General features: G+C 41.3%; 1 protein-coding gene across 4 annotated transcripts in view; it reads left to right on the forward strand.

The window, feature by feature from the left end:
* Window positions 1–13,782, forward strand: part of MYO9A (myosin IXA) — a 225,862-nt gene that overhangs the window by 184,341 nt on the left and 27,739 nt on the right. For 3 of the 4 annotated variants that reach the window (XM_082257060.1, XM_082257061.1, XM_082257062.1), the window contains 7 exons: window positions 81–1,838; window positions 6,591–6,675; window positions 7,002–7,169; window positions 9,521–9,633; window positions 9,975–10,099; window positions 10,969–11,180; window positions 12,893–13,009. In XM_082257060.1, the coding sequence (XP_082113186.1) occupies window positions 81–1,838; window positions 6,591–6,675; window positions 7,002–7,169; window positions 9,521–9,633; window positions 9,975–10,099; window positions 10,969–11,180; window positions 12,893–13,009 (2,578 nt within the window). The remainder of the gene's footprint in view (window positions 1–80; window positions 1,839–6,590; window positions 6,676–7,001; window positions 7,170–9,520; window positions 9,634–9,974; window positions 10,100–10,968; window positions 11,181–12,892; window positions 13,010–13,782) is intronic. The other variant, XM_082257063.1, reaches the window with a different exon arrangement.

Below are 13,782 nucleotides of genomic sequence, written 5' to 3' on the forward strand. Positions count from 1 at the left end.
ATAAATAATACTTTCTATAGACTTTAGTTGTACTGCAATGTGGAATTGGCTATGTATTTTCATGCCTGTTAATTTTACAGGTTACGGTTACTGAAGCAAGAAATACCAAACTGCTTCCAGCCAGAACTCTCTTTGGGAGATTATGATAATCGAGTATCCAAGACTCCACCTCTCACTCCTGATACTGACATTAGCCACTGGGAAGACTCCTCTGAACAGACACAGCCAGATCTTCCAAGTCCAGCATCAACACTCTCTGAAAAATGTTTATCTGGTGAGGTGCACATCAGAGAGAGGCCAAAATCATTGGAAAATTCCAATCAGAGGAAAGTGGTTCGTGCCAAGAGGGAAAGCCGTCGCATGAGAGAACTTGAACAGGCCCAGTTCAGTCTTGAATTGTTGAAAGTGCGAAGTGGTGGCGTCTCTCCTTCAGAGGAAAGGCGCTGGTCTGCCGAAATAATTTTAGATAAACATCCAGACACTCCTGAAAGTGAGGGATCCCTTGGCAGTTTGGAACTTTTTAGCTATGAAGAGAATCAGCAGCCATTAGAGGAACGTGTAGCAGACCCAGTATCTGATAATCAAATTCCAAGTTCTCTCACTCCTAGACTTGCAAATACTGTCAATGACACATCCCAAAACCACCTCACCAATGAATTACCTGCAACTTTCATGCCTGAACCAATGTATTCTCAGTCATTTGGATCTTCTAGCTCCCCAACAAAAGGATCCCCTCACCTTCCTGTGCATGACACTCAAAATACTAAAAGTAATGATTCTATGAGCCACTCCAGCAATGAACTAAGTTCTAGCATTCCTAACCAAATAAGCTCTCCCACTAAACGGGAACCTTTAATATCACACTCCAATGGCCCACAGAGTTTTCCTACCTTTGGGCCACATTACTCTCAGTCCAATGGCATTCCTTGCACACTTTCAAATGAAAACTTAAAGACAATGAAACAAGAAAATGTTTCATCCAATGGACCTGTGGACTTTAGTTTTCAGACTAATTTAACCAATCCTCCAGCTGCTGAGGAGCATGCCTCACATTTACCAGCTCCATTTGCACCGCAGGCGGCCTTCTCGGAAAGCCAGAGGAATCCCATTTCTCATCACTCCTCTTCATCTACTTCCAGTGCTGTTGATATAGCATGGGGGTCTGCTTCCACTTGGAGACAGAAGTCTCCTGGAGGTGAGCTATCTGAAAGTGCACCTGCTAAGGTGTCCGTCCCAGTCCCTTACAAGTCACATGTTCGTGAGCCTCCCCTTTCTAGCAGCCTCCCTACTTTTTATATTCCAAACCAGGAATTGTCTAAAGATCAGGAGAAAAGTGACAATGCATCAATTCCATCTGACTCTGTGTTGCAACGACTTCAGAAGCTCAGTAAAGAGAAGGAAGAGTTACAGAAGCAACTGCAGCAGGAAAAAGAAAAACTTATGATGGAGCAAATTCGTAGAGAAAACCAAGAGCTAGAAAGACAACGCAGATTGAAAGAACAATCGGGGCATGTCAAAGAATCTGACCATTCTCTGCAGATGCCTAAAAAAGACTCTAGCAAGCAGTCGGATAGGCCACAGTCTCTTCTACTGCAGAGCCCGCAATGGCAAAGCCATCCTATCCGAACAGAGATTAAAGGACTGACTGTTAAAGGGAATACAGGCTTGCACCATGACCGTCCAGCTAGCATGTTCCTTGAACAAAGGGAGTTGCGGGAAGCCCCCAAAGGGGATGTTTCTGGTGACACAGGAAATACAGGGAAGCGCCCCTGGTTGCACAGCACTGTGAATTCCAGCATCTTTTTCACTCCCAAAGGGAATGTTAGTAGCGATTCAGAGTACGTTTACTTGAATTACAATTGTTTTCATTGCAGTTCTCCTTCATTATCTTGTCACTTGCCATTTTGTGAGAGATGTATTGAGCCATATAGTTTTAATGGGCAAATCAATATCAAGGTCATTCTCCAGATACACAATTAAAGTGAACAAATCACTATTGTGGTTGCAATTCTGTTTTTTTGTAGTAGGTTTAAAATGTTAATAGATGCAAGCAAATTAGGTACATAAATGAGAAAAATAAATATATTGGGGACAGTTTGAATTGTATGTAAAATATAGATTATAACCTATTACCCTTTCCCTGCCAGGTCTGTACATCATACGGACCTGCGGGTATCACACACTGTCCGGTGGCTGCAGCCACCAGATTGTTTGTGAAACTGACAGGCAAACTGTCAGGTGAAAGCATTCGGGCGGCAGCGCTGCCACCTGATTGCTCTCACACACCCCCTGGTACTGGCGCCTCCTGCAATGCTTACCAGGCTCCACTTGCCCATCTGTGGATCCAGGAGCGAGATGGTGGGTGGCTGCAGAGGAAGGAGAAGAGCGGACAAACGTCCACTCTCCTTCCCTTCTTGCTGTGACCTGGAAAACAACGTCCATGACGGGTGTCCCCGGCTAGCTCAGCCGGGAGGGAATGCTTTGCAGAGGAGACATGCAGGGTTAGATTGCAAAAATAGAAGTTCCACCCAAACACATAAACAAATAATAAATTTGAGGCCCCCCCACCTCCACATATATGCACATACTAACGTAAATGCACACTTTAGATGCGCATACGCGTGAAAACTTTGATTACGATAAACGTGTTACATATCACCGCTCATGCTAAAGTAATAAGCAATAATTCTAGCACAAGACCTCCTCCGTGACACTAAACTGATACCAATAGAGGGCTTGTCAAGCATCGCCTACGGAAAATATAAGTTACTAAAGTTTGTCTCCATTTCATGGGCGCACACAAATTTAGGGTTTGGCATGTTGGCTATCTATTTACTTGGCGCAACCTCGTCCTTTATATTTTACCAAAAATTAGTGTAACTTATTGCATTTGTAGACTTTCAGAAAATATATCATGTTTGGGGGTTTTGCATCATCTTTAAGGCTAAAATTAGTTTTTAAACGTGTGCAAAAAATTTAAAAATGGCTTTGACAGCGCAAAGGTTAAAAGCCAAAAGGTGTATTTATCAAGGATTCGCTAGCACTTTCCACCTAGTTGAAAATAGCTGAATTCGTCCAAGTAGGATTTAACAGGATTGGTCCATCAATTTCTGGCAAGATTTGTCCTTTATATTTTATGACATTCTTTTGGTGAACATTGGTATTACAGTTAAACACATCTTGATTGTCCAGTAGCATCTATTTATCCGTTTTATAAACCACCAATGGATAAATCTTTGTGGGGTGAATATTATTTTAAATAACAGGAATGTTTGTTCATTTGCTAACATGCTTTCCTTGGGGCTGAAGAGTATAATGTCATTTTTTAATAAAGCAAGAACTGGCAAAAAAAAAGTATCCTCCTTGCCCAAGTTAACCAGCCTGGCATGCAGGCTGATATCCCCAGCCCTTATGATATGCTGATACCAGCCTTCATGTCCTTCAGCTTGGTGGGGAGGCTTTGCTTCCCCCTAAAGCAGCCTTAGCTCAAAGCAATGCTGACCCCCAGCACTGGCTTCTTCAGCACACCTGTGCCCAGGAGGGGGTGCAAGCAAAGGGGGGCTCATGTACCCCTCTCTGCCTCCCTCTGTGGTGGACAAGTAGGTGGTCTGTACTTTTATGGGCAGTTAACCAGTCTACCAGTGCCTGCCATTAAGAGAAACATGTATATAGCACACATCACACAAAAAATACTGCCTAAGGATTTCCCAATGTCAGGTCAGATTTGAGGGTCCTCTTTTCTTCAGTGAGAGGTAAAAGTTACATAAAAATAATTATAAAGCATTTTCTTTTATGTCGTGTTTGTGTTTCTTTTACATTTATTACTCATGTTCTTACCCGCATTTGCCAGTTGACTGGTTAGTGGTCCAGGGCACCCCTAAAACTAGTTCACCAGGGAGGGAGCAACCCTGGTGGCACAAATAGGTGGAAAATGAGTGATCTCTTGCTTGACACTCCCTCCTGGAAATTGGGTGTGCTGAATACTCCAGATGCCAGCCTGTATGCTTAGCGTGTCAGGCTTCTTAGTTTGGAAAAGGGGGGACTTTTACAGTGAAAAAAAAAAAAATTACAATGAAAGTATTTAAAAAGCAAATTCAGCACTCTCCTCAAAGTAAAAATCCACAGCGACAAGAAAAGGAACACTAAAAATTCACATTCCACACTTAAAACCAGTGAATAATTTGAATATTTTGAAAGGCAATGAATGTGTGAAAGTTGGGAGAGTTTCAAAACGAATCTAAATGATAAATAGATTCAATAGTGCGACAAAGCACTTTCCCATTAAAGAACAGATGTTGGGCGAATCCTGTCCGATCAAATTTGTACCCCAAATTAATTAATTTTTTTTTTAATATATATAGCTCTATGCAAAGCGATAAGAGACTGACCGATCACATACCTATTTGTAGCGGTTTGCATGCTGCAGGCGCTGTCAGCCTCTTGTTGCTTTGTATAAAGCACATTTGTCGCAAGGTTAAAATAAGCATGTGTCAAAAAAGAAATAGCTTAACAAACTTTAAACATACAACATGAAGAGACTAACTGTATATATTACTGGACCCTCTAGAGATGTGCTTTCTCACACATACACATATACCTGCCCCTTTCAGTTCTTCTATCAGCTAGAACTTAAAGCAGTACATATGGCACATTTCTACTGCAAGTACCGGCTCGGCTCTACTCGGCCCTGCTTGGCCCGGTTTGCTTTTCCATTGCTGGTACCGCATGGTACGGTGTTGGAACTGTTCGGTACGGTATGGTTTGCTTTTTCACTAAAGTAGTACTAAAGTTAAGTGGGTGGGATAACGGGGTGGGTGGGATTCTCTGACCAATCAGTGGCTAGTAGTGACTGCATGCTAAGGATTGTGGGATATGGTACCGGGTATGGTACCTCTTGGAACCACAATCGAGTAGGTACTGTTTTTGAGAGCCGTACCGTTCGGTTCCATGCAGTGGAAAAGCGATGCCGTACCGAACCGTTCCTACACCATACCATGCGGTAACAGCAGTGGAAAAGCACAAAAGCGAGCCGAACCGTTCGGTTCCATGCAGTGGAAAAGCGCCAATAGTTTTGTATTTCGTGCTGTCCTCTTTAGGCTGCATCAATATTCACTCCCAAGCATGTGGTAGACAGCTGTATTTATAACTAAAAAAACGAAAAGCTGTGAGCATGCCATTCCAGGAATGCATGCCACATTTATGCTACATAGGCCATTCCTAATCGTTTTTGTTGGTGTTGCCTGTAATAAAGAATTTCTCACAGTATTGCAGATTAGTTGTCCCACAAAGATACAATAGGCTTATCTTAGCTAACAACTGCTAATAAGTACAGAAGAAGTGAAACCACCACCGAGTGACTTATTCCACAAGCTAAAGGCAACATTTAAGTTAGTGGGAATTTTTTTAAGGCCATGGCTTGAAAATTTTAAAGTGACAAACTTCTTTGGGTTTTGCATTTAAGATATGATATAAAAGGCTTAGGTCAAATAGCTTTATTCCTAAAGGATACTTTCATTTTTTAGAAAAAAAATAAATAAATGCACATTTTTTGCAGGTAACAAAATGTGCATGAATTTTTATTTTATTTTATTTAAAAAATGTTTTGAGCCTGTAAAGCATTGCACCAGGGGTCAGTAGATCGCTGGTGCCATGCAGGACTACGGGCAAGTAGATACAATCTGACAGAGAGCATGAACTGCCACGACGCTCCACAGCTCCGTGGTAGTTTATTGAAAACTACAAGCCGACCGCTGCAAAAGCTGTCGAACCTTCTAGTTTTCCCATTCACATAACACTGTGATTGGATGATGTGGGCGGAGCCCTGCACTGCCGTGTTTGTTGCAGGGGGGAGAAGAACCCCCACTAGCTGTCAGAAAGGGAAATCGGGGGGAGCGGGGGCTGGTGCATCTGGATACTTCTCTTTTTTCCTAAATGTTGCTTTTTTTCTGGATAGAACAAGGGAGGGTTATAACCCATGTCAAATTTCTGTGCCCCATTGCAGAGATTTCCTTTCACTTGCTGTCCCATAGCCAAACATAGCCAGACAGGAAGTGAGAGGAAATCCTGCACATTAAGGGAATTCCTTGGGGATCCCCAAGTCACCAGAACTAGTGTCCCCATTGGAAGGTTTCCCCTCTGTTAGTTTTATGGTGACAACCCAAAATTTAGGATTTAAAATTACTTTCACTTTTGATGACAATGGTAAACAGGACAAATAGAGAGGTTGAGTCTCTTTAACGGGGGCACAGACGGCAAAAGAAACTGACAGGTGTTCCTCTCCACTCCATCTGAAACTAAAAAAAAAAGTTCTGCCTTTAGATATACTTTAACTTTTTTTAAGTTAGTATTGTTCTAAGCTTTATCTGTGAACTATAGAACACATATATGGAAGAGGAGAGAAAAGGGGTAGTCTGTAGTCCTAAAACACTTCCAGTCCTAGGGTGATAAAGCTTCATAGATATAGTAGGTATAGTGAGTGAGCATTATCACCAGTGCATAGGAAGTAAGCTACTGGTAAGGTCATTGGGTTAAAATGAAGGATCTCTTTGTTTTTTCAAATTATTTGCTGACTTTGTATTATTCTATTGTAGTAATTCCACTGTTCAACCGCCCCGAATTGCACGCAGCGATCCAGTAAAGAGATTGGATGCAACAGAACCATCTGGAGCTAGCGAGGTGAGTGCTAGCTCTGTCAATAGGTGGTAAACCTTGGAAAATTCTTTTTTATATCTCTAGGACAGTTCACCATATCTACATATACAGATCACCTAATGTTCCCACGTCAATCATGTAGTCTTTTTTTTTTTTGTATTTGTTGTTTGCTTTTAATGTAGGCCTCCTCTTTGTTGTTTCTCCATTTCTCCATTTATGGTTTGTTTTTTGTGTATTAGTCCTCATGTGTTTCCTCATGTCTGTTCTTTTTATGGTGTGGTTTATCCTTTTGCATCATGTAATTTTGTTTTATTTTTCGCTCCCCATGTCCTTTGTCATTTGTCTGTCAGGCCCCGCACAGACGAAAAGCTCGCATGGCGCGAACACGTTCAGATTTTATGACTAGAGGGGGGGCAGACTCTGAGGAGGATTCAGATGAACAGGGGGAGCCGAACCCCTCCTCCGATCCTAATGAGACAGGCAGACAGGTCCCGGCTTGTCACAGCGACTCTGAAATGGTAAATCCAGAAGCAGCTGTAGGACTTTTAGTATGAATCACTTACACCAATTGGTACAGGTGACACATTACCATTTCTTTTTGGACTGGGTTCAATCTTTTGTACTTCTTGAATGAAGAATGTGTCACATATCTTACCTTTTGCTCTGCCATATGCTTATCCACATCTAGCTTTTAGCGTCACTTGTTGTAGCTGTTACTGCTTAGATCTCTGACCTCACTCACTTTATTAAGACCATTTGCATCTTCCCAGAATTATAAAATACTACTTTAGATTTCATATTCATCTGTAGCACCTGTCCCTATGACATTTGCATTGTATGTCCTAATCCTATTACTATGGACATTGTACCTTCTCCTTGTGTCAGTGTATGTACCGCTCTCATAGTATGCAGTTGTCATGTTCTTCCCCATAGAACCTGCAATTCTTGCCTATAATCTCTTTATAGTGGTTTCTATAACAAACCCTTCACACTTACCCACAGACGTTTCTGTTGTCTCCTTGTACACAGTCAATTTGTATATTCTTTGCTGCTTTGTTTTGTTCTTTAATTATGTCGTTCTCTAATAGCATGAACCATCAGTCTTGGAAATCGTTGTAAAGACTTTCACTTATCAGCACTTTTCCTACCAACTGTACAGCTTTTGGCACACAAGACGAAAATAAATACGACCTCCCAAAGAGAAAGTTGTGGTTTTGATTAGGAACTAACAAATTGTTCCTCCTTTTTAGCGATGCAAGCATTGTCAAAGACACCTTGTTTACAGTACCAGCGCTAATTAATATTTGTTGCAGTTTCAGGAAAGCCAGTCCCTGCAAATAGCCAATATATATAGGGTTCATACATAGGGCCATGCAGTGTGCATTTGAGTCTAAGGCCCCTTTCACACAGGGAGTCCATCAGGCGGACTCCGTTTTTCTCAGGGGGGGGATCGATTCCGCCGATCCCCCGCTGAGCAGGCGAATGGCTGCTCTGTCTCTGCGCTGTGTGCGGAGACAGAGCTGTCAGGTCCCCGCTGTTCTCTATGGGGGAATCGGATGGGGACGGACCGTCTGTCCGTTCTCATCCGATCCGCTGGACGGATGGAAAATAGGGTTTCCATCCATCCAGATTTGACAGATCGGATGTCAGCGGACATGTCTCAGCTGACATCCGATGCCCCATAGAGATACATGAGGCATCCGTTAAGATCCGCCAAAAAAACGGTCTGCCTGTGTGAAAGGGGCCTAAATCTCTTCCCGGGAGTCACGGGTGCTGTGTAAAGCCCACTTCCAGCAGCCTGTCTGAATCATTGGAAGACTGAAATATGAGGTGGCTGTGCACATCAAAGCAGTACTTGTCCAAGTAGACATATGTGCTGCCCTGAATGCACACAGTCTGTGCTACACCTGTGACTTCCGGGAAAAGCATAAGGCCCCTTTCACATGGGCCTGATCCAGTTTTTTTCAGCAGGGGATCCTTCTGCTGATCCCCTGCTGAGCTGAGCAGAGCTGCCGTATGACAGGTCCATGTGTGCTATGCTTATGCAGTGCGTACACGGACATAGCCAACTCTGCTCTATGGGCAGTTAGATGTAAACAGTTTAGCAGTCCATTTTACACACGACTGCCCTCCCATGCCTTCAGCCAGACGGAGTGGAACAGATCCCTTTTCCATTAATTTTTATCGGATTGGATCAGAGCTAGCTGGGTGTAAACACGCAAGTCTGTTTATATCCAGACAACTTATAGAGGAGAATGGAGGGTCTGATTGAAAAACGGACAGGCGATCCCAATTGGATTCTGTCGCGTGAAAGGGGCCTTACACCCAAATGCGCGCTGTATGGACCTTTTACGGCCGTGTGCATGAGCCCCAAGGGTTTTTCAAACCATCTGTAGATTTCTCTTCATGTTTTCCACAAGGACTATTAAAAAAGTTCAAATCTTCTCCTGACAAATAATTACATAGTACAAATGACAGCTACTGTACTTACCCTGTTCTGAGGTTGGCTCTTTCATCTGAGATGCAGTACAAAAGCATGCTTTTATCTGAAATAAATCTCACCTGTGACAATAATAAAGAGCTAGAAAGAGATCCTATGATGTAACCGATTAGCGCTGTTTAACCAGAATTCTACTTCATATGAATATCTTTAACACTGTATTTGCCTTCATTTTTTGTTTTACGTAATTGGAAAAGTACAAACAATCAAATTTGGATCCAATTTAGAGCTAATTACTTATTGAAGAATAAATTGATGTTTGTCCTTTCCAACTGTTTACTGGTACCTTGTTGTGGTGTATTGTCAAGATATCTATGTCAGTTTAGGTTGTTTACATGCAAAATGAGGTAACCAAATGTTGTATTTTAGCTGTTACAAAAAGTCCAGGCTGGGGAGAGGCACAGCAGACTCCAGAAGGCCGTTTCTCAAGGAGAGATGTCGCGCTTTATAGCTACACATAGAGCGGCCGAGCCAGATGCACGGTGAGACATTTTATCTGCAAATAACTTCTTCCTTGTCTTTGGTACATGGAGCCACTCCCACCCTCCACAAATCCTTTTGATGAAACAATATGTTTACAGAACATATGTTTTATGTCCATCCATTGAAACCAGCAATTCTCATAAAGAACCCTTATATTTGATGCTAATACTGCAACACTAAATGTGTAACTTCAGTATACAGCCTCAAAAAACTCTAGCATTTAGAGTGAACCGTCCAAACTACTACATAAGGTTAAGACCCAAGTAGGATTTCCAGTTTTCCTGGAAATTGCTTTCAACCACATTTTCAGAATTATTGAATCAATTATTTGTCATGTTAGTCCTCAGAGAGGGAAGATTCGCTTCTGGGGGAAGATGAAAGCGGCAGAGAAGTTGACTCCTCAATCAGAGATTCTGGAGATGGACTCTGAGCCTACAGGAAAAGAAGGTACCCATTTCATGGATGGTGAGTGTAATACAATTTTATCACATACATTTCAGTTTGGTTGTTCCTCATTGTAGTTGTTTAACGGCTTCTGGACCACCCCATGTACATTTACTGAAGCGGGGCAGCATCTCTGCACAAAATCACGTACCTGTACATGATTTTGCTCTTCCTGGTCTGGGGTGCGCACGCATGCCGCGGGCGACCAGCTCCCGCTCTGATTGCACACAGAGGGAGCCAATCAGCGCTGATCATTCCCGAAGCAGAAGGAACGGGAGTCTGCCTATGTAAACAAGGCAGATTGCCGCTCTGTGACAGAAGACAGAGATCTTGCGTTTCTGCTAAGCAGGAACATGTATCTCTGTCTTCTTACAGTACAAGCACCCCCCCAGTAAGAAAGCACTCCCAAGGGACACAATTAACCTTTTGATTTCCCCTGTTAACCCCTTCCCTGCCAATGTCATTAGTACAGTTACAGTGCATATTATTTAGCACTGATCACTGTATTGGTGTCACTGGTCCCCACAAAATTGTCAGTATTCAATTTGTCCACTACAGTGTCAGAGTCCCACTATAAGTCATTGATCGCAGCCATTACTAGTAAAAAAATAAATACAATTTCTATAAAAATATCCCATAGCTTGTAGGCGCTTTAACTTTTGCACAAACTAATCAATTTTCACGTATTGGGATTTTTTTTATTTAACTAAAAATATGTAAAATACATATTGGCCTAAATTGAAGAAGAAATTTGATTTGCAACATTTTTTTATGGGATGCGTTTTATAGCAGAAAGTGAAAAATATTGTGTTTCTTTTTTTTTCAAAATTGTCGGTCTTATTTTAATGCACCAGTTCGTCATGTTGTGCTTCTTGCTCTTTTTTTGCCAGTGGATGCAGGATTTTGGCTTGTTCCTCGCAGTCCAGATCTCAGCCGAGGGCGTGAAAAAGAAAACAAAGACCCCTCTCCAAAGGTACAACGCAGGAGAAGTCTGAAAATCAGTAGTACTACTCTGGAACCCGCACAGTGGCAGAATGAACGAGCACAAATCATTTGCAGTGCCAGTGACTTGAAGTGTATGGATGAATTTCTGCAGAAAAAGGTGACAAATAATGTACTACATTATAAGTAGAGTAAAGCTTTTCAATTGTTTTGTATTCATGTTTTTATTGTTATGTTAGTATAGCTGGTAACCACTTGAGTCCCTGAGCCTTTTTCTTCCTAAACCCCCCTTGAGTCTCAGAGGTTTTTTTTTTTAATTTCAGTGATGTCTTGGTTCTGCACCTTATATTTTGTAGGTTTTGTAGTCTACCCTAACATTGTATACATGTTTTTTCGAGGCAGATAGAGCTTTAATGTGGTAGCAGATTTGAATGCATATATTTTTATTTCCTTGGTTTTTATTAGGAAAATACAATAGAAAATAAAGGTATTTTTCTGTAATTTTTTCCCCAAAGCAACATTTAGGTAATTTGCACAAAATAAAATCAACAAAGCCTGCTGAGTAAAATGATATCACATTAGTACAACTTTTATGAAATGTAGTAGTATAGTAAAGCCCAAAGTGAATGTATGCATTTTACTTTAGAAGAGTTTGTTCCCTTTTCAGTGCTACAGCAGAAACGTTTTTTTAATGGTAAGGTTAGTAACATTAATATGAGATTAAAGCAGCCTATAGATGATCTTTCCTTCCACCACGGGTAGGCATATGGAGTCTTCCTGTCGGGCAGAACAAAATGATTATGGCTAGCGGCTTTGGCTTCTGGCAATAATCACATTAAAAAAACATACAGGCTAGTTGTACTCAAGTCAATCGATGGATTCACTTGGCTGGTTTCGCAGGGAATTTGATCCATGTAAAGCCACCTTAAGTTGGATTGATGGGAGCACAATTTAACACTATGGCAACCTTTTAACAGGTTTGTGATCACTAAAAATTTTAATGACATTGTGTGTGTTCAATGCAGATGTCATCCAGATCATCCAACGTCATTGTTAGGAACCAAGGCTTAATATAGAGAAGGAATATATTTTAGCCCTGGTTCACAACAGTGTGACTTTGAAATCATGTTACTTCAGCACGTTTTCAAAGCAGAAGATCAGTGCGATTTGGACCTCCGATTTAATTGTGGCATAGAAGTCTATGCAAATCGCAATGAAATCACATAAAAGTAGTGCAGGAACCTTTTGCAGCGATTTAAACGGTTTCATTGCCGGCAATGGGGTGTGACTTGTCATGCGATTTTGAGCTGTCAAATTGTATGACCAATCACACTGGCGTGAACCATGGCTTATATGTATGTTGTGCAGCAACAGCTCTGTTATAGTGATCGATTGCTGTAGATGCAAGGGGAACAGAGCTAGAACACTACACTCCTGATGTAAATAATAACTTTTTGCTTTTATAGCGCATTGCGAATTGGGGTCTACAATCCGGACTTCTATGGGAAGCCAGGAATGGCTTGAAGGACTTTTTCATTAGGGCATTACATTTAGAAGCTCTGAGGAAGGGGGCTTGTCCCTCAAAACACGTCTGCTTTTCAACCACAGCGATCTGGATATCACTTGAGCTGAGTTATGATTTGATATGCTTGTATCTTCTAATCTTTTTGGAATTTTTATAAAATAAAAATTGTGGTGGTGATAATGCACCAGACGTGTGTGCCCCTCCTGTCTCTTTTTATTTTTACACTTGGTTATGAGGCTAGAGTGAATTTTCTTTTTAATTCCAGAGATCTTATGTCAGGGCAGCTTGCAGCTTTTATTTTATTTATTTTTTTTATTGTGGTTACATGTATTTCTCTCGATTTTTAGATTAGCGATCTGGATTCTGAAGATGGGAAGAAGGATTCTCTTGTTGATGTTCTCTTTAAAAGAGCTCTGAAGGAATTCCGGCAGAATATTTTCAGCCTGTATTCAACCACACTCATGGTAGTTTTTCTTTTACAAGAAGATTTGATATATGTAACATTTAACATAAGGTCACATTCTCTGGAATTCGTAGAGTGTCCTAGACGCTCTTTAGAATTCCCTCTCTCCTCTGCATTAAAAATGTCAGAGTTAGCAACAGATTCATACCACGGACACTCCATCCCCAATGTAGACTTAGTCCCTTGCAAGCCAGGACACTTCAGTGATTTCCTGGCCATTGGCATATTTGGACACTGATGTCAGCCAGCATCATGCCCCTTTGTTTACTTCTGTTTAATGGAGCTGGGAATGGGTTACTAGCTGTTATAACGCCAACAACCACCAGAATTCTAGCTGATGTGCTGGAAGCTATAACATTATTGACAGCTTCCCAGCACTTATGCAAAACTTTCAGCATCTCTATGGTCAGTCTTAATTACCTCTTATCAGCAAACTGGCGGTAATTTTTTTAAACAAAAATGTCAAAGCCATAGCAGATAGATTCTAAAACGAGTGGTAGTACAATCGACCTTATTCTGGCTCATGTGTTGGTAATAATACCAAAATTGGCACACAGATTTCATGAATTAGGCTCAGGCCATGTCAAAGGGAACATACTGCCATAAAAGTGTCCTTTATTGAATCCCCCCCCCCCTCTTGTGTTTGTGATTCCATAGTGCATTGCAAGTTGTCACAATAATGATTGTGACTGTAATATATAAAAAAAAAAAAATCAAAATAATATACATCTTTTAAAATCCTATTGCAATGCTATGCATAAATTAATGTCTAAA

Source organism: Pelophylax lessonae, assembly GCF_965119305.1.
Source record: "Pelophylax lessonae genome assembly, chromosome: 4".
In the NCBI taxonomy this organism is placed as follows: Eukaryota; Metazoa; Chordata; class Amphibia; order Anura; family Ranidae; genus Pelophylax; species Pelophylax lessonae.